Raw genomic sequence first — 25056 nt, 5'->3', positions numbered from 1 at the left:
GTGATGTTGGATCATTAATTATTGAATCAATATATCGATCCTGATTTGGTGATGATATGTCGGTGGCATGTTTACAGCAAGCAAAAATCAATATTGAATAAAGGAAAATAATTTGCAATAAGGTGATTGAGCAGCTGAGAAGGTCTCTACAGAGATGATTTTGACTGTAACTCTGAACATTACTAGTACTTGTTTGTTTCAATATCACATCATGTGCATCAGAAAGTTAGCGCCACACTGTAGGCCACTTAACCTCTCTCTGCACAGCTAGTTTCACAAGCTAATATTACTCATTATGCTGCGACTTCATGCTGCACTATAATGTCAGATGTGAAGAGCTGTTGGCGCCGAGGATAAATATGTAATTACCGGCTGATTCAGACCTGACGAGTGGGCTCATCAGAGAGGTAAGGATCACCTCTTCTATCAAGGTGAGATACAAACAAACGGAGAGGAGAAAGACTCCTTCGTTCTCTCTCGATATCAAACAAGATGAATGGCCATTTTTCTCTGTTTACCTCCCACACACTCGCGGTAAACACGATGAAACCGTCCTCTTCATATAATGAAATGAAATTAAACCCATCACTCACGCAGCTATTCGTCGGGCATTAGGTAAAACAGGCACCACCACTTAGTGAGTGATGTTCAGACAACCACCCAGAAGAGAGGACATCCGTCACTGTGGAGTGTGGCCCCGGCCGAGAGTGACAGGTATATCTGAAAAAGTAAATTGGCTTTGCGTTCTTTGTTTACTCTCTGCTGGTCATTGTTTCTCTGCCGCTCTGATAAGTAGAGCAGAGCTGACGGTGAAGTTGCGGCCGACTTGGCAGGCGTGCTGTCTGGCCCCGGCTCTCTCTCTCTGTGCGTCCTCGGGTTGACAGGGACACACCTGTTTAAAGTAGCAGCAGAGAACTTGTTATTCTCCTCCAGTCGTCGGCTTCCGCTGCGTGCAGATGCTGCTGTCTGCCCCGCACGACCTCGCCAGGCCCAGCCACTCTCCCACCTTTCTACCTCGGTGACACCTCAGTGCTTCAATTAAGGGAACAGGCAATATGCTTTGGGTCAGACGAGCGGAAAACAAGGTTGACGGAGGAGAAGTCACACTCCTCAGACAGGCTCGGGTTGTTGCTTTTCAGATCTTGTGAGCAGCCTTTTACTTCAAAGCCCAGGAAGAGTTTGTCAGCAAAGTGATGCAAGAAAATACACACTTCCCCAGACGACCTGAAAGGAGAAGGTTATACTGAAGTCATGATGTCATGATGCTTCTGTAGCTCAACACAACCTCTGATGTCTTTCGTCAGCCTTCATAAGGAAAACGAAGGACGTTCCTGAGGTTTACTTTCCAAATCTGAGGACAAATCAGTATCCACTGAAGCAGAAATCACTGGTAATACTTTATAACATCATCACTAGTAAATCACAAATTTATAGTTCAATAGTTATTTGACTGTTAAAAAACAATGATATGCTTTACAAACCCTTTGTTAAGCAGTTGTAAAGGTTTATAAACATTATCGCATCACTACACAGTACCTAATAACCATTCCCAACGAATTTTATACATCAGTTCATACTTGCCAACCTTGAGATCACAAAAATTTGCAAGGTTTTGAAACCAAAGCAGGGTTCTGGGGGTCAAACCTTCGGAAAAAAAACAACAACTTTGTGTTCAAGACTGAAAACAACAAAATAATCAGTAAATGCAACATGCAGCATTTTTATGTCAAATGATTTTAATTTTACTTTTAATTCTCAAAAAACTCAGAAAAGCTCATCCTCTAAACTGCATAAACCTGAGGCCTAAAGTAATATCCATCACTTTTTATTCATTCATTCATTCATTGTGTTTGTCAGCCTCTGAATGTGTAATTCTTCTCTCCACAGCGTCTGAAATTTGTTTAAATATTCCTTTCCCTCTCCATTTCTCTGCACATCTCTCACTAACTGAGGTGGACGAGGTGCAACAATACAGCAGAACTACACACTGCATAGTGCCGGAGCCAGGCTGAGATAACTAAAAGGAGTCATAAATTGGTAGAAATATGTGAAAATTGTCACTCTGGGAGGAAACTGGGAAGACAAAATGAAAAAGTTTTGTCATATTACAATAAACAGTTAATTAATAAATGGTTCATAAAGCATTTTATTGTTTGTTAAAAGTGAAATAGCCATTCAAGTTTAATTAACTATGAATTTACCAATTATTAATGATGGTTTTTATAAAGTGTTAATAGTGTGGCAGTTACACCATCTTAATTCTAATTTTTTTTTTTTCCTAGCTGTAATTTCTGCTGTGTAAAAATGTCTTCAGCGCTCAGTCCTCTCTGTCTTTCTGTTAGTACAAGCACGTCTGAGCCGAACTGCAACCAATCGACTCGCCCATGGAGCCGTGACATTTAGCCTGTGATGGTCTGGGGCATGTGGGAAATGCTGTTCATTAAATGCAGCTAAAAAAACAGATATTGAACAAACAATAGAATTTAATAGTTTTTTTTTTTTTTAATTACCAAAATCTCCAGCAGTTTAAACAGCACTTATAGACGTATAAGGCTAATTTTCAGATTCATACTTTAATTTTGGGTTACTGGTAGATTAGGTTTACATGCTTTTTTTTTTTATATTTTATTTTTATTGAAGAAATAAAAGTCAGCAGGACATGCTTCTTGCACTGTACATTTTTGTTTTTAAAACAAAAGAAAACATTGGAAACAAAGACAAAAAACAAGACAAAAAAACAAACAAACAAAAAAAACTAACAGATTACAACACAAAACAAATCCAAAAAAACAAAGAGTCTGTGTAGTGGAGAGCCAGGTGGAGTTACAGTACTAATGACTCTTTTACGTGAAGTCCGCTCTATATGGGTTAATAAAGTCAATCCATCCTTTCCAGCATTTATTAAATGTGTCTGTCTTGAGTCTCAAAAAAAATGTTAATTTTTCCATTACAAAAATATCATGCATCACATTAAACCAGTCAGTTAAAGTGGGTGAACCTTGGCTTAGCCATTTTTTGGTGATGGCTTTTTTACTGGCGACCAACATGACTCTGAACAAGTAAGCCTTGGAGAAGCCGAGAATCTGTTGTGGCATCATGCCTAAGTACAAGACCTGGAAGCAGGAGTCAATCTTAACTTTCAGAATTTTTTCCATACTATCTCTGACTGTCTCCCAGTAGTGGGCAATCCCAATGCAGTCCCAAAACACATGATAATGATTTGCTTTCTGAGCCCCACAACCTCTCCAGCATACTGCCTGCCTCAGCCTGGACTGCTGAACTGGTGTTATAAAATATCTGATCATATTTTTCCAATTAAACTCTCTCCAAGACAGTGAGTTAGTTGATTTCCATTGCTTTTGATGCAAGTTTTCCCATTCCTCTGTTGTTAATACGAAGTTTCCCTCACTTTCCCATTTTTTCTTGATGTAGGATGTGTTTACCCCCCTTAGTTCTTGAAGGCCCTTGGAGTTTTGGAACCCGACTCGGCTCTGTATGCTGAAATAAAAACTCCTAGTATGCCCTTCCCAGATCCTAATTTTCCCAAGTCATCTTTACTAAATATGCTATCAATATGATGTCGCAGCTGTAAGAATCGAAAGAAATCCTGTTTAACAAAGTCATCTTGTTCCCTCAGCATTTGGAAACTTTTAAGCGAGGATTTCACAAAGAAATCGATATACATGTTAAGGCCCCTCTCCTGCCATGACCTAAAGTTTGCATCCAGCCTATTTGGAGTAAAATCTGTGTCATGGGCTACCCAGCGGATAAGCGAGTAAGGCTCCTTGGACCCAAAGGATTTAGCTACTTTAAACCAGGTTGCAAGTGAAAGATCTAACCATGGGTTGGGTTTGTCCCCCAGGTGGTGTTTCAAGTTGCTATCTCCAATAATAGCCTGCAGGGGAACCGTAGTCAGATATTTGCATTCAATCGACTTCCATATTGCTAGGTTTACATGCTTTAACGCTCAAAAAAACACACCAGTTTTCTCATAAGGTCCAGTATTGAGGTTCTGTATTCCCCCCCTGTCTGAAACGCTCTGTTTTAGCTCCTGTCTCTTTGAGGGCCCGCCCCCCCTCGCATACGCAAATGTGTGACATGGTGACGTAGTGTGATGCCACAAAGACGAGGGGTTTCAGGACCAGTGTTTTCTGTGGGAGAGAGGAGCTTCTGTTGGTGCTTTTTTTTAAACTTTCAAAACATGCACAAGAACGTATAAAACACAGATGGAAAGGGAAAAAATGAATAAGCATAACAGGTCTCCTTTAATGATGTAAATAAGATGTTTATGTTCTTCGGTATCATAAATAGCTCACAAGCAAATAAGCATTAGTATTATTATTATTGGATGGCATATTAACTGCATGTTATGAATAATGACTAACAGGGAGAGACAGGGGGGAAAGGAGGCCTTTCATACATTAATGACAAGCAGTTTTAAGAGCTTTTGACCTATTAGATGGGCAAAATACCAACGCTGACATACTCTACATGTTACTGAAACATTATTAGACATCAATACTAACAGGCTTATTGTCAACGGATTAATATATTTTTTTTTTAATTGATAAAATTGAAAGCATTTATTGTCATTGTACAGAATACAACAACATTAGTCCGGATCAGTGCAGTAAAAAAAGACAATGATATAAAAACTCACAGGAAGAAAAACAGCTTCAGTAGACACAACAAGTGAACAAACGCCTACAGTCGAATAAAAAGGTAGAAAGGAATAGAACTCTAGAATGATAAGTCCTGGTGGCTGTAGACTCGATTTGCTTGAAGAATCTTAATAAACTAGCAAAAGCAACAACAAAAATTGCACAGGCACAGGGAGCCATGAGCTGGTGAGGCCGTGAGCACTGCCATCTTGTTTATCTAAGCTCCCCTCCTGAAGAATTCATGATCAGCTGATGGATTAAGTCACAGCTTGGCTTTTCATGCAAAAAATCACATATCTGTTATTTACATTAAGAGCATTTAGCAGACGCTTTTGTCCAAAGCGACTTACAGTAATTCATACATACATTTATACACTAATGGCGGTGGCTGCCATGCAAGGTGCTGACCAGCACATCGGGAACAGTTTGGAGTTCAGTATCTTGCCCAAGGACACTTTGACATAAAGACGAAGGGAATTGAAACCAGCGACCTTCCGATAATAAGACGCTGGCTCTACCCCTGAGCCACAGCCGCCCTGTGGTTGTGTCCATCCACTTTCACACCACAAATTGATCGCTCCAGAACTTGTTTGGAAGCAGTCTCAGTCCAGTTGTTTGCAGTAAGCGATTACGATCGCCAGCTTTCACGCCAGCTCAAACAAACAGCCTAAATCAAGAAAATGAATCAGGGTCCAGTTTAACCAAACAGGTTCGGTTTGAAAGCACCCTTAAAAAGCTCAATGGAGCAGAGAGCGGCTGCACACGTACAAGTAGCCATGTGATCTATTGTCAACATAAAAAAAACTGATTATAGCTCTTTATATAGAGCATGAGAAAAAAAAGCTTCAAAATTAAACTGTTGAGTCAATTAACAGCAACATAATGTAAAATATGCTTCAGAGAAATTATGTGTGGAGGGGAAAAAAAGGTTAATTAAAAATAATAAATAACTAAAGACAATAACCTACTTATGGAAGGCCACAGAGCAGTCACAGCATTAGCCCTTATACTTGGAAATTAGTTTTGGCGTGGTGGTCCCTCTCATTATAACCCCCATTGTTGCCTGGAAACGAGGGAGTGATTGGGTGCGCGTGTATGTGCGTGTGTGTGTGTGTGTGTGTGTGTGTGTGTGTGTGTGTGTGTGTGTGTGTGTGTGTGTGTGTGTGTGTGTGTGTGTGTGTGTGTGTGTGTGTGTATGTGTGTCTTTAAAGAGTTATCAGTGCTCTGTGTTATCACCTCTGACACCTTATTAAGGACAGTGTTGTTTTAATTATACACTGATATCAGCGGGAGGAGATAATTTTGAGTGGCATTCATTATGTCTTCTATTAGCATTCGAAGACAGACAAATGAGTTCCACTTTGTGAAAGTGGGCTGCACAGGTTCAGATAGAAAACAGGGGAGAAACGCTGCATGATAAATAGCAGAGGATGAAGGAGAGACGCCGGGTAGAAAAAGAAGAAAGAGAGAGGTGTGACAGGAGAGGAACGTCAGATCGTTAATGCTTTAAAATCCAGTTTCTACCTTTATTAAAAAACACATTTTTTTGGCTCTTTTTGTACCTTTAGTGGATGGAACAGCTAAAGATTTTGGAAAAGAGAAGGAGGAGAGAGAGTGGACGACATGCAGCAAAGGGGTTGCAGGTAGGAATTGTACCTTTTGTACGTGGGATAACTACCTTAACACGAACATTACTCGCTGATTTAAACAAGAACACAGTGGTGCATTTGAGCTCAGTAGGCCGTTTTGTCGAGGGTAGCAGGCTAACAGAGACAGTCCACAACGTTTTAAATGTAACAGCTTCTCACCAAGCACTTTAGTCATCAATCTCTGTCACTGTCCAGCAAAGCATCATCCTTCCCTTTGCCATGCAGTCATGAGGCACGATTATAAACACACAATATTTCCTTATTAAGAGGTTAATCCAGACTTTGTCTTAAAACGGCTGGGCATTAGAAAGTGGTGTAAAATCTCAGGTCAACACTGAATAAAAGGTGGTTGTAAAGTCAGGACAGGAAGCGACTGTATCTCTCCCCGTTTCATATAGAAATAATTGGGATGGGAATTTTCCGTCTGCACCAATATTTTATTTCAGATTTTTTTTTCAAAGAAACATGCAGACAGCTAACGAGAACAATGCCCGCTTCCGCCCACTCATCTACACATGTGAGGGGTAAAAAGAAAAAGGAAAAAGAAAAGAAAAAGGGACAAAAAAATAACTAATAGTGGATCCCTTAACTTGTTTAGTGCAGACGATGTTTTTAGTTTTTCAACTTTTAACAAAGTCATCTTTAACTTCCAACCAGGGGCACGAGGTGTGCTGAGAATGAGATATATTCTACTGCTATCCATTTTCTGTATTGATGACTCCCCAACTGCAAGTCACCTTACATTGTCTAAAGAGAGAATTAATGGGAATTTTACTTCCAGAACCCAAAATAGCTTTCTCCTACTTTGCAACTCCATCAGTACACGTGAGTATGATGTCCTGAGGTCGTTCTCAACGTTACGTCACCAGTCCTCAACCAGAGGAGAGTATTTTTTACCAGCCAGGATAAGTGAAAAACATGTAGGTGTTCAAGGCCTTTACATAAAAAGAGGATTAAGCTGCGAGCCAACAATGCCTGAACAATTATGTATATTCAAACAGCTTTTTTCTTATTCAGGATCAGAGAAGGGACACAATACTCAGCCCAGGATGCATTGTGATACCCTCAGGATCTTCTTGCTGTGAGGCACCACTGAGCCACCATACTGCACAGAACATGAATGTATAACAAAAATCCTTAGAAGAAAAAAACCCAAACGTAGTCCAAAAAGGATCAAACTCGAGCTGGACTTTTTCTTTTTCAGAAATGTTTCTGGTTTTTCAGACAAGCAGCAGGACCAGCTCATGACCAGGGAGACGGTTAGTGAGCACCGCTGCTCTCGAACGCTCACAGAATGTCAATGTGGTGAAAGTGATGAACAGTTAAAGCTAGAGTTGGTAAGTTCACCTAAAAGCTTGTTTTGCTAATAACACTGTCCAATAAACGTATTTGTCCCTTTTGAAACGATTAGACAGGCTACCAGTCTGTCTAAATACCTACCTAGGCACTCTCCCCACGTACTCACTGAGCATGAGTTTTGCGGGTAAACACACCGACCTCTTCGGCCTCTGTCCCCGTCTTCTGCTGCTGCTGTCGGGGTCACTCATCCTCAATTCAGAGCCGCTCTTCACTGTCAGAGTTGGCTCATTGGGGAGAAGCCAAAAAAAAAGAAACGGCTTATAAAACACAGAAAGCAGACTCTGCCAGAGCGTTAACAGTCGGACTCGAGCATAGAGAACGCAGCCAACAAAGTCCACCAATCAGAGGCGGAGCGGGGTCTTGCGAGAACATAATTCTGATCCATAATAACTCAGAGTAACGGGGCATTCGGTGTCTGTGGAGTGAGGCCTTCAGGGGCTTGGCGGGATTTCTTTAAAAATGTAGCTGAGTTCTACAATCTTACCAACCAGCTCTAATGATACACACATGACTCAAGGGGACACTTGGAAATGGAAATGCTACCGGTGATTTATATGCAGCGATAAGATCATGCTAATATGTTTCCAAAATCTCTGTTCTCCTATTTCCCGTACCCCAAATCAAATCCGATAATCAGCCGTACTGAGCTCGTTTTCTCGCTGCTGGAATTAACAATATAACTGTTGGCTCCCGGTGTTTTTAGCAAATGCCAAAATGAAACTTCCCCCGTGTTTCAGACGTGCCTCAGTTCACTTGGTATCTCGTGTGCAGTTGCAAAAATGTCAATATGCAGATGCCGCTCCAGTAAAGAGTGCAGTGTGTGTTTCTTTCTCAGGCTTTTCTCACTGATTTGTGAGGCAGCTCATCGAGTCATCATTTGACTGCATCGTGTATTTTCGATAAAAAAAAAAAAAAAGACGCCATCGCCTTGAATGATGCCCCTCATTAGCTGTGCCGCCTCAGACCCGGCCTGTTTTCCCCTAGACTAGGACGATGACTGCAGTATGTGTTTTTTTCTTTCTCTTTTTATGTCCTTGTGGGATACCTTGGAAACATGTTTACTCTCAGTAAATGAACAAATCAACACAGAGAGGCACCGTCGAGTCTGTAGAGGAAGATGTCATCTATAGGCGGATAGTTATTTAGGATTACAGTGTCTGAACGAGCTGTTAGCCTCCCCCGTCCCCCTTTTTTTTTAGGTCACCATGGCAACCTCAGCCTGTTGGGAAGCTGCTGACCCTCAACTTTCACGGGCACTCCTCGCTTACTGTTCACTGCTCAGTGGGAATTCTAAATTGAACCAGTTTCCAGTACAAAAAAAAAAAAAAAGAAGCAAAAACTAATAAAAACAGCAGAAAGCATTTTTTACCCACCAGTTCTTACTGATAAGGAAAGAATTGAAATCTATAATAGCCATTCTGGAGAGAATAATCTGGACACATAATTTATAAGAGCCAGTCGTTTGCAGATGCAAATCTATTACAGATCCATTTGTCACAGATTGGTACGCCACTGTTTATAATTGCTCCCCTCCGTCACTCACTGGTTGTGCAAAATATTGTTTGAAATGCTTTTGCTTGTTTTCAGCAGCCTCAAATTATTTTTGAATGTTCTGCAAATGGGCCCGGATAGTTCTGCTATTTTATTTTGCACTCAGTCTTTCACACACAGTCGCATCCACAGTGTTTTGTGTACACTGCTCCTTGTTAGTGTGACTTCACATCAGGGCTGTTTGCAGCTTTAAGCCACCAGCCGTGGCAGCTTTTCTGACTTTATTTGTGACTGATTTGACAGTGCAGATGTAATTGTTAGCCCCAGTTCAACTCGGTTGTTTTTAGTCTGATGAGCAGGCATACATGCTGCATAAATTGCATACCGTGTTCTTTTCTTTAAAAAAAAAAACCTGCAATAATCAAAAGACATTGTTATGTTTTTATGCCTCTGCTGAGGATAGTGATGGCTGAAGGCATCATGTTTTAGGGATGTCTGTCCATCCTGATGTACGTCCACACTGTGTCCGTCCCATTCTTAAGTGATATCTCAGGAACCCCCTTGGAGGGAATTTTTCTCAGATTTGGCAGAAACATCTTCTCGGAGGATGAATTAATTACAATTTGATGGTCACTGTGACCTCACACATTTTTCTTTGGCCATAACTCAAGAAGTCATACACTAAAGGCTTATTCATGCTCAATGTTTGATACGCATAAGGACGGAGGACAAGAGGAAGACGTTTTAAAAGTTGGTGAGAAGTTTTAATCATCTGTATGATGTTACTTCACGCAAACTCAGAGACAAGACAGTGGAAAAGTGGAGGTCTGTGTGAGAGACTTGACTCTTGATTGACTCCCTCTCGTGGTTGAATTGCTTAACATTTAGGATTATAAATATCTGGGCAGTGACGGTTATATGATTAGAAAACAGAGTATCTATTATCAGATGTAAAGGGAGCATAGATGAGCCTCAACCATAAAAAAACTTCTGCCAATGCGTCTATTATTACATTCAAAAGGTCAAAGGTCAACTTCACTGTGACATCATGATGTTATGCAAAAGATGTGCCATTGTTCGGCGCCATAATTCCTAGTTAAGGTAAATTTTCATGCTGGTTATGTTAATTAGCACTTGAATGGATCTCACATAAAACATGTTATTTTACCCGGATGGTTTTTCAGGACTTGGCGGTACTCACCTCAGAGAGCTTTATGACGTTCTCAGCCACTTCTTGACTGCTAACACAGCAAATTGGGTAGGATGAACAGATCTTCAGCAATTCGTGTCTTGGTTGATCAAATAATTTAAGTAACTTTTTACATTTCGAGTTTGTGAATTTAAAAGAATATTTTCTTTTCCATGTTGGTTGCAGCTTGGTGAGGTTAAGAAAAGATCAGATGGTATAGATTAAAATGATAAGTCAGCATAGCAGTAATGATCACAAAATAAAAAAATTAAAAAATCCTCTTTATTTGAAGTTACAAATGATGAGACACCCAGTACCAGAAGATGAGAGCTTGCATCAGGCACAAAACGCTCTATGTTTCAGACGTAGGACGCACATTAAATAGCATATTTATACTTACATTTAGGGCATTGAGTAGGCGCTTTTGTCCAAAGCAACTTACAATTAGTACATTTGTCACAAGAAAGAAACCACGACATATCACCATCAGTAGAGTAAAAAGAAAAAATAGAAACAATTGTCAAGCCCTCATCTGAGGATCGTAGTTGCTATTTATGAAGGATACTTTTAGTGCATAAGCGCTATGATTAAAGTGCTAACGATAACATTGGTTGCTGTCGGTGTCTTTAGTACTATACTGTAAATGGAACAGAGAAGTTGTGATCCTCATTAGTTCAAAGTCTTTTTCTTAACATTCAGAGCCTAACACCACACATATTAGATTAAAAAGACAATATACTGTAAAGCTCACAACTGGCTCCCATTGTGTTTCTATGGTGACACATTATGATGATGTTAAATTATCTTAACAGTGATGCAGGTAATTATGTTACCAGCATAATTTCTTCTCTTCTATATTATTATCTTCTCCCCCGGCTATGTATAATATATAATGTATACTTTATATAGGGGAGAGCTGATGTAATTGGCAGCACAATGTAAACAGTGGTCGATGTTTAAAAAGTTGTTTCAGTGTAGACAGCAAGTAAAAAGACCAAAAAATAAATAAATTGTAGCACTTCCCTGTTGCTCAAAAGGTGGATTCAGTCACCCTGCTGCGTCCTGACAGTCAGCAAAGGACAGCAGGCAATGACACACACACACACACACACACACATGCACACACACGCATGCACGCACACACGCTGACACTTTGAAATGCATACAGTCAATAAACTCACCTGCAAATGTTAAATGGACTTTAGAAGTGTGTGTGAGGTATATGTTTGCTGTGGTCTCCGTGTTATTGCCTGCTGTCCTTTTCTGGCTCACAGGACACAGCAGGGTGGCCGAGTCCACCGCTCTGAGTGTTTATTTCTCTGTCCTCACAGCAAACACACCAGCCCTCCTGCCCTTCCCGACGTACGCGCACTCACATCCATGCAGCCGAACCAAAGAAACGCCCAGTGTGAGGCAAATAAAAGAGAATTGATCCTTAAAACACTGTGCACAACAAAGAAACCAATGAACGCTGGCTCAGTCCTTTTGAAACAGCTACAGTACAAACACATATTTTTATTTCAGTTTCTCCAAAAGAGAATTGGAGAGAGTGCTGGCCCGAGTGTATGAACATGGAGGCGACTGATGTATCTTTCAAAAGTAGAAGCATTCACCAAAGACTTTTTTGGACTTATTGCCTAATAAAGTTTGACCAGTGCTTGAGCTCTGCTCTGCATGATGATGCCTTTAATAAAAAACTCCCTTCAGCTCTGCTACTCAACTGATAGAGGACTCAGAAGAGAGATGGTCAGTAGTTATATTCTGATCAGTGCAGGGGTGGGAAACATTTTTTTCGAACGGCCACAAATTGGGCAATTAAATCGAAACATTAAACACATAGTGCTGAATCATGTTCAACTAATTCTCGGTACCAAATGCAGAGCAGAACTTCAGCACTGAGTGAAGAAAAGATCAGGCTAATGTGAACGATTCATTATCAAACATGTGGTCTCATACATGAAGTATAATGTACTTCCTCTTTTGCAGATGTAACTGTAACTAACCTATGAGAATTAATTATATGAATGACAGCGTGAAAAGCAATGCCTACCTGTGGATTTTAGTCTAATGAGAACACTTGAGACAGTCACCGTCATCATGTCTGATGTTGAAAAGCACAGTTGCTGAAATATCTTTTACTTTAGTCTGTCTTTCAAACTCAGTGCTGACTGAATTATGGAAAACTATTAACAAGCTAGCAGCCTTAACTCAAACACATCATAGCATCACGCCTGAAAAGGGGCAGAGAAAATAAGCACGTCCATCCAGGTATTGTGTTTCCATCATAGCTGATCAAGCTGGAGCCCATGAACAGCCATGACTCCTGCAGAAAATGCACATTGCTTCCATTTATATTAAAGACAAAAGTCAGATGTTAGTGGGGGTTTTTGTCCAGTGTGTAAGGGGTATCACTGAGAATCACGGTTTTGGTTGGTGTCTTTTCCCCAAACAGCCACAAGGAGAAACAATGAGCCCATTTTACAATCAAAAACAGAGAGGCAGCTGACACAAAGGTGAGATTTAAGCTGTATCAGAAGGGAACAGGCAGCATCCAACAACCATCTGGTACTTTCTCCTGTGCAGTGGATAAGAAAGTCCTGAACAGGATTCAGACTAGATGGTTAGTGAGCTGAAACTGAGATGCTGTAAACCCACGTAGCGATGAGGCGAGCTGGGTAATAGTTGTTTATAGAATATTTTTCAGACTTTGAGGAATCCTTTCAGTTCATCACTCGTCATTAGATACATTTAATCATTAAAATATTGATAATAGCTGCTTTTAGGGATTCTTCATTCATATAACTTAACTTCAGTGTCATTAAATCAGTTTGACCTGGTGATAAGGCCATCCAATCGTCTGTATATTACACAGGATTTGTTCGACAAACAGGATATTTTGTTCGACATGTTGACCTTTATGTTGTCTGCGTGTGTGTGTGCGCTGTCTGTTATCTCGCCTGCCAGCTTGGATCTTCCCTTGTTGTCGCTTTGAGATTGGGCAGGTAGTGATGGCGTGAACGCTGCGTGTTTGCGAGTCGGAGTTGCTTACATGCACCATCTGTGAAATGAATTAATCTCTTGGTATTCAGCAACAGCATGTGACAGGCTGGGAAATCTAAAGCCTCAGCGGATTTCTCTCAGCAGAGTGTGAAATTTGTCACACGGAGGAGGTTCACTCCAGGGGAAGAGCTGCAGGGCCTTTTTTTCCCTCCTGACAGTTTTCCCGCCCTCTAAACTGCACCAAAAAGTGACAGGAGTCACGGTAATGAGTGCATTCATTAATTGAGGTTCGTCCCACCTTCGCTGGGTGGAGCTCTGGGAATAGCAAAAATGAAAGACAGTTGATGAAAGTCGGGTTTGTTAGCTGCACAGAGGCAGAAAGGTGCTCTTCTCCAGGAGGAGAGCATGCTCCAGCAGAGACTCTATCTGTCTTTTGATGTCTCCTTACTAATGAGGGGAATGCTTTCCTCCCTCTCCTCAGTTGGGATGCAGTCTCCGGTGATCAAATTGGTCAGAAAACAAAAACTCTGCAGTGACTCTTCCTGCTGTCCATTCTCCGTCCAGAGGCAAATCTAGTGTAGGAGCTGGTCCCAACTCATCCCCCTCAGGAGCTCAGCTGCTTTATTTCAGCCACTCAGATGTTGAATCATGGAGAGATTCCTAAAATATATCTACGAGTACTCCATTGTGTAACTGGGCTACGCGAAGTGTCCGGAGGGAATGGAGATGCATGCATGTCAGGCATCATCCGTCAGCGCCGTGTCCATTGTGCATCTCTGCATGTACAGTATGAGCACCGTGACCCTCTCAGATATTACCATATGTTCATACTTACATACTGTCTTCATCTCACCACAGAACACAAAGCGCTTTACTTATTAAAGAGGCTTTTTCCTCGGAAGCGTTCTGACTGTTGCATGCACAATGTTTCCTCTTGTGAGGTGTCCATTTTGTTAAGCTTTCACAGCACAATGGCAACACTGGAAGCAAAGTGGTTGTGGATCAAACGAAACGGGAATTCTGGTATTTTTAAGCCTGGATCCTATTTTTACATTTGGTGCGAGGAAGATTAATAAGTTCTGTGGTTAGGCTAATAGATGATGGCATTGTCCAGCGCAGATGGCTGTCCGTCATCAAAATCTGACATCTCCATGTTCATTTATAATCAAGCCTGCACAGTAAGGCAGCTGCAGTGTTTCTTTCCTGCTGGCCACAGTTAATGTCATTCTCTCAACTGCACCATTGTTATTTATGTTCGGCTTCCTCGATATAACTAGCCCACTAACTTTGTTTTAAGTTTCTCAGGCGAAAACTGCTAAACACACGAGGATGTAATCCTAATTAAAATTTGCTGAAAGTGCCATCATCCGAACGAAGGCCTCTGCCGCGCTGACTGGGCCCGCGGCTGTTTACCCCTTGATGGTTACTCAGCATACTGGAGTTATATAGCGCAGCTAGCTTCCTGAATATAACTTGCTGGCTAACTACGTGCCAAGCCACTGAGGGGGAACACAGCTTTGACACAGAAGTGTCATTACCACCCAGCTTCTCATGAGACCCACCGTAGTCTGCCTCCGATTGGTTGACGCAATTGGTTGCATTATTCTTTATGCCTGGCTCAAACTATTAACTCACACAGTAGCTCTGATAATGTCTGTTTTCAGCAGTTTCTGAGCAATAGATTTGCATTTGATGAAATTTGTAAGCACAACCTCTACAGCCCCCATCCCAGTCTTCTGCTGCTCCTCTTGGGGTCCCTCATCCTCGTCTTAAGCCTCTCTTCATTGTCAGAGTGTCTCTGGCTCGTTAGGTAGAGCGGACAGCTGCCAGGCTGCCGTGCAACCGCTGTGCCACCAGGCCTGTCCACTCTACCTGATGATCCCAGAGACACTGCCGCTGTGACAGCCAGTCATGGTGGTGAGTTTACCAGGGCAATTACAGCTCACAATTTGCTATACTTCTGTCTTAAACAACCACAAGTAAAATGCAAGCAGTCCTCAAACTGCTTTTTTTGCAGCCGAGTCACAGCTTGCCAACTGAGGTGATCTACTGAATCGATTCCAAAACTTTTGGTTAATATGAATCATTTAAACACTAACATTCCTTAAGATTGGGACCAGCTTTAAGAATGAAAATTCAGTCATCATCTATTCATCCACATGTCGATGAAAAGTCGGGTGAAATTTCATAGTCCAAAACATTTGTGGAGCTTCAAAGCAAAACTGTCGAAGTGGAATTCTTCTAAACAACTGAAGATGGGGACTTGTTTTAAAATGTAAAAAAACAAACACAAAATGGCTCCATACAGCTCATTCAGTCTGCAAGACTATGAAACTTCAACTGACTTTCCATCAGCATGAGGCTGAATAGGTAACAACTGAATATTCACTTTGGTTGAAATGCCCCTTTAAGTGTCATTTATTTGGATCAATTTGGGTGACATAGAAAACTAATTAAAACTAACTTTAATCATGACGCACAGATTCATTAAATGGGTGAAGACAGGATCGATTTAAGTCAGTGTAAATTATGAGAAGAGCCGGGGTGAACTTGCAAAGTTAAACATGCAATTTGGTGAGACTTCTGGGGCAATTAGTGAGTTCAAGTCAGGTGTCGAGTGAAATGCTCAGTGACAGGCTGTTGGCTCTCCTGAATGAATTTTCCTCCATCCTGCTGGAAGGTGATTATGGCTCTTTTCTTATACATTGCATATTATTTGACATGCACCGCAGAGACAGCCACCCAAATGTATGCAGTCAAGCGATCACAACGTACAGACACATACTGTACCATACCCTCCAAACGTTCCAGTCATCATCGTCGCCACCATTACAGCTAATCACAGCTAACCTTTCATCTCGGTCTCTGCAGCCAGACAGACTCCCAATCATCCGACGCTGGAGACTAATTTAAACTCGCCCTAAATGACTCGTCATTATTGGGCCCCTGCTCAGGCACAATTCATAGAGACCCATCTGAGCTGAGATGAACAGTATAGTTAGTTAACTTAGACTGCTGCAGTATAGCAACAGACGGATGGATGGATTGTCTAAAATACAGTTTTTGGTCATTTCATCTTTGACTGCATACCTGCCAACCTTGAGATCTCAAAAATAGAAAGGATTTCAAAGCAGGGAAGTGGATGTCAGAGACTGTTTCCTGCACTCTGGTGACTTTTAAAGAATGGAAATAAATTGGTACCCTGCAGCAGCATTATTTGTATGTTGAATACTGTGTGACTTTCTGACATAAACTAATATTCATCATCTAGTTTTTTCAGTAGTTCATTCGTTTTTGCCCCTGCCTGTGCATGTGTCTGTGCATGCTACTGCCTTGTTTTGTCTGCCGCTCAATGGTTATGTTGGTGTGGCGTCCGTGACCGTCAGAAAGATCTGCTTGGCAGGTTTTACAAAATGCACGTCCCTATTTTTGTGCTATTTTTTGCGTACCAAATGGGAAAGGTTCCTCCCATTTCACTGTGAGGCAACAGTACAGTAGACTGCACGGTGCGGTGCCAGGAACCGGTTGTCAGAGAATTTGGCATAAACTGGGAGAAATACGGGAGGATTGTGACCTCGGGAAGGAAAACTGCGAGAGGGAAAAGAAAAACTGGAGTCCCCAGAGAAAAGTGTTCACAAGTATGTTGCTGGCGCTGTCAATATAAATCCTGCATGCTTTGTACGATGTATACAGACATGTACAAATGCATATAATGTACGTAAAGAGTCCACCCCATGTTTCTCTGCACTACCTCGGTAGCTTCTATGCACTACTATTACTGTGACAACATACAGAACAGTTGACTTGCACACAGACATTTATGGAGTTGGTCCTGGTGCTCCTAGTATTCTGTGTGTACACACCTACTTTCCTTTCACATAATTTGGTCCTTTCTTTATCCTTCATTCTTTATTCTTTTATTCTTCATTCCTCATTTTATTTTTCTTTGTCCTCGTTCAGAGTACACCGAGGACAATGTAAAACCATTCCTTACCAACAAATTCCTTGTAAATGTACACATAGTTGGCCAATAAAGCCAATTCAGATTGAATGGCGCTGCAATAAAAAGCACCAGGTACTCTACGTTAACGACTGAATCAGAAAAAGTGGGATATAAAGTGCTGTTTGCTGAGTTGGCTCGCTTAAAAAAAGATGCTGTCCTCGCTGATTAAGATATTTTTTGGCAACAGGGACAAACAATTTTCTAGAGATGTTTTTCTGAGCACAGGGGACTCTGCATCTTTGCCCCGTGGGCCAGAGCTGAAAGTGGTGATTCCTCTGATATGCAAAGAAATATCATTTGCAATTATGTTGACAGGTATAGCAATTGCAATATGGGGTCCGTATCAAAGAAGCATGTTCCCGCATGCCTTGAGAATGTGAGTTGTAGGCCGAGTCATCTCTGTAGCACCAAAATGCCTCATTTATAATCATATGTTCTGACACATTTTACCTTTATAAGAAAACAGCAAACACCATGTATCAATGTTCCATAAACAACATTCACTCACATTTGGTTAGGTTTTAGTTTTTGGTTTAGGGCTTCAAAATACATAATTTCAGCATTGACACATCGCAGGTTGTGCAGTGTCAAGTAAGGCAAATTAACTCAAGCTTGACGTGCTCAAACACACACGATTCTCATTTTCCGTGACTCGTTTACAGGAGATGTCTTTCTAATATTGCATAATCTAGTCCGATTTAATGGATCTTTGATACATGGATGTGAGCAAACAAAACATGTCTTGTTTTTCCAATTTCGTGCAGCACTAGTTCGGGGCATGTCATGTACGTGACGTAACTTCACTACAGTGAAGTCCAAATAACTCACAGTCGACTTCTGCTTTCACGTCTGACATAAACAGCGATTTCCTGAGAGAAAATCCTGTGCTTTTTTGACCCAACCATCCATCCCCAACTTCCTCTCTATGAGGACTTGTCGCATTTTACAGAACTTCATCTCACTTCTTCCTTAGGTTGCTGCCATAATAATTACTGTGGCCTCTAAAGGTCTCCGCCAAACAAGAACTGTAAAAATGGGTCTTAAGGGGTTGCTTTCACAGTCGACCGATTTGATTTGGTTAATTGTAATACTAATAATTGCTCAGCCTCCATAGATGGATGGATGGATGGACTGATAGATAATTAGATAAGACACTGTAAAACACTGCTTTCCATACTTCACACATGAGGATTTAATCCCAGTTAACCCCGCTGTCTGTCACTTACAGTCCCATCACCTGTATACTAAGGCCTGTGCCCCGTTGACAGGGCCGGGGGCTGTTTACCCCTCGATGTTTACTCAGCTGTGCGTGACCGGAGGGTGGTGCCCACTGGAGTAATACAGCCCAGCTAGCTGCCGCTGTGATGGCCTCTCTGACTGCCTGGGTTTCTCTCACAGCAAAGCGTGGGCTCTACATACGGCTTGCACAAACGGACAGGATGGAAATTTGTAGGCGACGATGATGGTTGCGACATGCAGGGAAAATGCGGGCAGAGGAGGAGGTTTTTATATCCCATATGCATCTCCTGCATATCAAGGTTCGGCTCAGGGGATAGAGAGGACAGAGGGAGGGGTAACGACGCTGAGATTAATGTTTCGAGTCACAATTTGCCAGCAGTGCAAGTTCTTCTAAGCTGCCATATAACTATTTAATTAAATACAATTATAATATAAAAAAAAAATGCACTGTGTAACTGCATCACAGTAAGACAGCTGGCAGAGTTATATATCACGAGCTAATAGTGTCTTATTCCTCCAAGCAGCCATTTACCATCTCACGCCAGTCAACTTCTGCTCACTTGTGGAGAATAAGAGGCTGCCTGCAAGCTGCATGAGCCTCTATAGAAGGCTGAACAGCTCTGAATGAATGGGAACAGACATTTATGTCTCCCATCCAAATCCACAAGGCCATTTCCATGATTCACCGAGAAGGGCCCGCAACGGAGGAATCTGAAAGTATCATTTTTCTGTGGTTATTTAAGCAAGCTTTTCAACCAAACTTTCCCTCACTCTTCATTTCAGTGAGTAGCAGACACACAGGTAGAGGGAATAACAGGGAACCTTCCCTCAGGGTGTTATTTCCTCTCACTGCGAGGTACCACTGCGAGTCCATCCACCATAGAGACCAGGGATTGTATTATCCCAACAATTAATTGCCCTCAGAGACAGATAGTGGCTCGCAGGCTCTGCTGCCTCTGCTTGATCGTTTATGTTGTTTTGTTGTGAATGTCTTCAGTTGTTTTCCTCAGAAAAAGGCTTTCTCTTTAATTCTCTGCTGATTTGGATGCCTGTGTGCCAGATCCAGCGTCAGTTAAAGGGAAAGTTGGTGCGATTTGCTTAAATTTTTTTTTTTTTTGTAGTTGATAAATAAGCCAAAACATTTGGGTTATTCATTCAAAAAACAGTGAAAAGTACCCATAACAGCCTCCTCTCTTCTAACTTTGTAGCTTTTGTGACTTTTTGATCACGTGTCGGTTTTGAATTCTGGTGTCTTTGAGTTGTCGATCACCAACATGATCTCATGAGATGGAGTATAAATAGCATTCCACGTGTCATCTCATGCATTTTTAAATGACATAAAAGCTTCTTTTATGTCATTTAATGCGATGCGGTGTCGTCACAATTTGGTAACCATTATAAAAATGTGGCTCATGATTTGAAAAGGCTGCTGTTTGGTGAGGTTTAGGCAACAAAACTACTCTAGGTTTAGGAAAGGTTTTAGTTTGGGTTAAAGTTAGTTAACTTATCACTAATTACACATTTATATGTGACATAACGAGGGAAGTTAAGTTATTTATGGACCTTGATTAGAAATGAGTCAACGTTGACGCTTGGTGTCACACAGGACACAAACGGCATCCTCCTCGTTGTTTGACCCATCCATCCATCCACCTTCATTTGTAGACTTTCACACTTTTTCTGTGACTTTGTGCTTGAAATGACAAGTGAAAAGATTGATGCAGAGGGCGTTAAATGCTGTGCAAAAAGCAAACTATACACTCTGGTAACAAAGGAAAATAACTTGAAGAAAGTAAGAGTCAGACCAGGCTGAACAGCTACCCCAAAAAGACATTTCTCCTCTAAACTTGAGGGACAAGGAGGTCAAATTATCCAATACTTTAAAAAAAAAAAAAAGTAAACAGAGTGTTGGGAGAAGTTCAAGAATACTTCATTTGTCCCAAGGGAAATTTGTCTTGAGCTCTATCTGCTGCTGGGACTAGTATTACCTAGGGACCTGTCTGTGCTGTGGACGTTTCTCATCTTAATCCATAATTTGTAAAAGTAAAAATTCCACCACATATTGCCAAACATAGAGGTCATGTGGTAATACTAGTTCCATGCAAATTGGCCTGTCAGATATTTGTGGTTGTATGTCTTTTTAAACATCTGTATTCTGTCAACAAATAGAACAAGTAAGAAATGTGATTAAGGGCTCATAACACGTTGAACAGCAGTGCTATAAGATCCGCTATATTGATGTTTAAAAGTGATGACAGAGGAGGTTAGGGGCAGCAAAAGGTCGTCATATCCCAGTGCAGCTGCGAAGCATCTTTGACTTGATCTAAATGAGCTGCAAATGTGTTTTAATGCTTGTAACACATAGAGCAAGTGAGCACGTCAACTCCAATCTATATGAATAATGTGGCTGCTGAAGAACAGACGCTTCGCTACTGAAACATTGATGTTACAGAGAGCCTCAACATCATATCCAGGAGATAATGGCAGGAAAAAAAATTTAAGTAAGATAGAGACTTACAGGAAACACAAAGGCAAGTCGGTAATTTCTAAATCACACGAAGTCCCCTGTTATTGTGCGAATAGGGCTTTGGACATAGATACAGTAAAAGACAGACATAAGGAGGCCAACATACACTAGTGTGCTGTAAGAAACGAGCGCAGACAGAAGTGCGGTACATGCAACTACGGCCCTCATTTCACACTCTACTTATGTCCTGAGTTTAGGAGATTTACTGATAGAAGGATGAATGAGTTTTATACCTATTCAGACTATATTTAATTTGAACCTTGTAGTGTCCCCCAGAGTGGAGCAGTTTGTATTCTGTATGCACGGCAGGAGAGAGGTCAGGTGTAATTTTCCTCGCCTATTTAAATATAGCCTTCTCAAAGAGCGTGTGGAAGGAGGGATGCTCCCTCACCTCCATCGCTGTCATTACTGCGCCGACCAGTCTGTGGATTTGTGATTTTAACAAACACTAAAGGAGGCATATTGTGCTCATTTTAATGTTAAGAATTTACTACTTAAATAGGTTATTATGCTCTAATGCTTGACCATGACAACTTTCAAGATCTTTTACAAGCACGAGAACAAATATAAAGCGCTGAAGGACAGGAAGAAATGAAAGAGCATAACAGGGCTCTTTAACTGATGGTGTTTAAACTTCAATTACATGATGTACTCTCTAAGAAAGCAAGATAAAATAACATTGTTCGCCTCAGCCATCAGCAAACACAAGTTCTTTTGTATGAAATAGGTTTTTATTCTACTTTCAAACAGAACGGAAACTGTTGAAACGGACCACTCAATTTCAACAGTTGTAAACGTCCCACCACTGGATACTTTTAAGGTGAACTCGGACCAAAATCAGATATGTTACACAGCCTTGTTTGTAGCAAGAGAACCAGGGTTTTGAAGGAGACCATTGGACATTTACAGCCGTGTTGGTGCTGAAAAAAACTGGTATTTTTAGCCAAACCAAGATGTCTCCTAAACATAACCAAGTGGTTTTCATGCCCTAACCTAGGGGGCATAATCTTTGTACCTGTATTATATTCCATGTGAATGCTTCTTCACCACACCGCAGGATGACATCATAATGCATCTATACATGTTATAAACAAGCTCTTCTCACCTGTCTTCTTGTATGATAACGCCTTCCTGATTTAACCTGGATCTCAAATTCACTCTGGCATGCTGCACTGGTGCTCCGGTCAGCACAGTTCTGACTTTTAGATAGAGGCAGCACTCTGAGGCGTATACAACTTAAGTGAATACACACTTCCACAATTTTTTTCATATGATATGCTCCCCGCTCCCCTCGGGTCTCCTGAGGTGCACCTTACCCAGCACTATGATGCTATCGTCTCTGAAGGTGATAGGTACTGAGAGCACGGACGGTGTCTGGGAATAGGATGAGAGAGGAGGAGGACTGTCTCTACTGGCCTGTGAAATATTCATCAAATGAAGCAGGGGCGAGTGGGGAAGTGCGACAGGAGATGGAGAGGAGTCCACAGGGGAATGAACATCATAGTTGAGGAAACACAAGGGAGCGAGGCAAGAGCGGTGCAGACCAGGGAGGAAGGAAACATAGGAGGGAAAAGAAGTGGTGTGGGAGCTGTTGGTTAAAATCCCACATATGATAGATGGAAACTCCCCTCACAACAGTGGAGGAGGTTTTATGATAGTTTGTCTATAAAGCAGCAGGTAACATGGGATAGAGACTGATGGTAGTTTCCTAAGAATATTGAATTCTCACATTTAATGTGATTTCAGACACGCATGAACTTCCCTCAAGCACTGGCAAGGTTTTCTCCTCTGTTGTCGATAATGTCTGGAGGACCGGCCGTCCGAAACGATTAGGTGATCATTACACGGCTGTCCCCTACAACCTGCGCCGCCCCAAGGTGCTGTCAAACATCAATGCACTAGACATAATGGTCTTGATTTGCATGATCAATTCTCATTCTTTCTTCTGACTTCGACCTTCAATAAATGCAATGATTTGGTGAAATGGTGCACCACAGTTCTGCAGGAAACTGTTGAAATATTCAAGGGAAAAAATGGGTTTTCTTCTAAAGTTTCTGAATTTACCCTACTAACGAGTATTGACTGTTTAAAAAAAGCCTGATATAAACAACTCGTGAAAATTCAAATACACTATTTATTCCAGTTCAGGTAGGGTTGCCTCTTTAGTAGGCCAGCTAATTGGCCACAGATATTTATGGTCAAGCTGGATTTAAAACCATTAACTTTAACCAATTAAAATATATAATTCTAGCTTTATTTGTTCATGGCAGAACCAAAGCAGATGTTGCGACTAAGCTCACCAGGCCACAATGTGGCTGAAAGAGTGTTGCCTCCAACTAAATATCTCTGAAACACCCAGCATCATGGAAAGATTACAGGGCAGGCGTGAATTCAAATATTTTGTGGTGTTAATTTACTCTAACCTCTCCTCGAGACCCATGTTAACAGATTCTGAAAAGTGGTTCCATCTTGAAAATGTTCACTTCATTAGAAATTTAAATGTCTGCAGCGGCTGCCAAGATGTTTCTAAATTCTGTGATTTTCACTCATCTGAATTCCTGTTGCTCAGACTGGTCACAGGCCAGCGGTGATGAGCTGAAAACACTTCAATTGCTGTGCAGACAAGTGATGGAAACACTGGATAAAGAATAAAAAGTACTTCCATCAGTGCTCAGTTTTCAAAGAAATATCAGATTTTAAAGTGGCAGCAGAAACATAAGTTATTCAATCATTTAGTCTGTGTAGACTTTTTTGCTTTGTTGTATTTTTTAGCTTTGAAGCTTTTTTTACACCTTGACCAAATAACCATGTTATTATTAATTAGCATTTCTTAAATAAACTAAACTGAACTGAGCTTAATCCCTGAAATGAATTACAATACAAGGACTCTCTGCGGCTGTACTTAAGCTCAGCTGTGCTTTGAGCTGAATGCTAATGTTAGCATACCAACATGCTCACAATGACAATGCAAACATCTTGATGTTTACCACGTTCACCGTCTGAGTCTAACATATAATAGTCTTAAAGCTGAGGCTGCTGGGGATGGATTTGCAGGTATTGGTCATAAATGTTGCAGGCAACTGGACTTCTTGTCACACGTTCTCATCTCTTCTTCAGTTCAAACTAACTGGAGAGGAGTTGTAGGCTTTTAAACTCTGTGTGGGAGTGTCCTTACAGAGTCGAGGCCAGGTGTGAATGGTTGTTAAGCTGTGTGAGGAGGGAACTCAGTAAAGCATTGTAGGTGGGTGTTAAGTAATCTCTTAGACCACCTCCTCAGTTCAAAGACAGTCGTTCCAGTTTGACATAGATGGATTCTTTTACTCCTCTTTCAGACCATCTATCTTCTCCGGCCAAGATGTTTACATTGTTGTCCTCAAAGGAGTGACTTTTCTCTTTCAGATGTAAGTAGACAGCAGAGTCTTGGCCTGAGGAGTTGGCCTTCCTGTGTTGTGCCATTCGTTTTTTGGAGAGGTTGTTTTGTCTTCCCAGTGCACAAATCTGTGCAGAGACAAAAACAACCTCTCCATAACCAAATGGCAAGTGGCGCTAACCACTCTGAAGTTTGGAGCTCACACGTGTCTGTAAGGACACTCCCACACAGAGTTTAAAAGCCTGCAAACTCCCCTTTAGTTAGTTAGAACTGACGAGGCCTCTTGGAGGAGAGGTGAAACGTCTCCAAGAAACTGAAACATGTCCAGTTGCCTACATTATAGCACTCAGAATTACCAGGACCTGGATGACTGAGAACCTTCATCAACATATTAGTCATAAAGTCAGTCAAAGCAAGGCATCAAATCTTATACAGTTTATCCTCTGGGGACCATGAATGTCTGTACCAATTTCAGTTTGACTGTTGAAGACCTGCTGGTGATCTTGGAGGCAAAGCCATCAGGATTCATCCTCTGGTCACAAATGAATGAATGTTTCATAGCAGTTCA

At 41.3% G+C, this 25056-nt stretch overlaps 1 protein-coding gene across 2 annotated transcripts in view; it reads left to right on the top strand.

Annotated features, from left to right (window-relative positions):
- Positions 1-25056, top strand: part of LOC115584760 (acid-sensing ion channel 1-like) — a 65597-nt gene that overhangs the window by 26648 nt on the left and 13893 nt on the right. Inside the window, exon 3 of one of the 2 annotated variants that reach the window (XM_030422458.1) lies at positions 6230-6304. The exons of the other annotated variant lie outside the window; for it this stretch is intronic. Within the exon in view, the coding sequence (XP_030278318.1) occupies positions 6230-6304 (75 nt within the window). The remainder of the gene's footprint in view (positions 1-6229; positions 6305-25056) is intronic. 2 annotated transcript variants of the gene reach the window in all.

This window comes from Sparus aurata, chromosome 7, assembly GCF_900880675.1.
Source record: "Sparus aurata chromosome 7, fSpaAur1.1, whole genome shotgun sequence".
In the NCBI taxonomy this organism is placed as follows: domain Eukaryota; kingdom Metazoa; phylum Chordata; class Actinopteri; order Spariformes; family Sparidae; genus Sparus; species Sparus aurata.
Note: the sequence above shows the minus strand (reverse complement) of the source record. Positions and strands in the feature narration are given on the sequence as shown.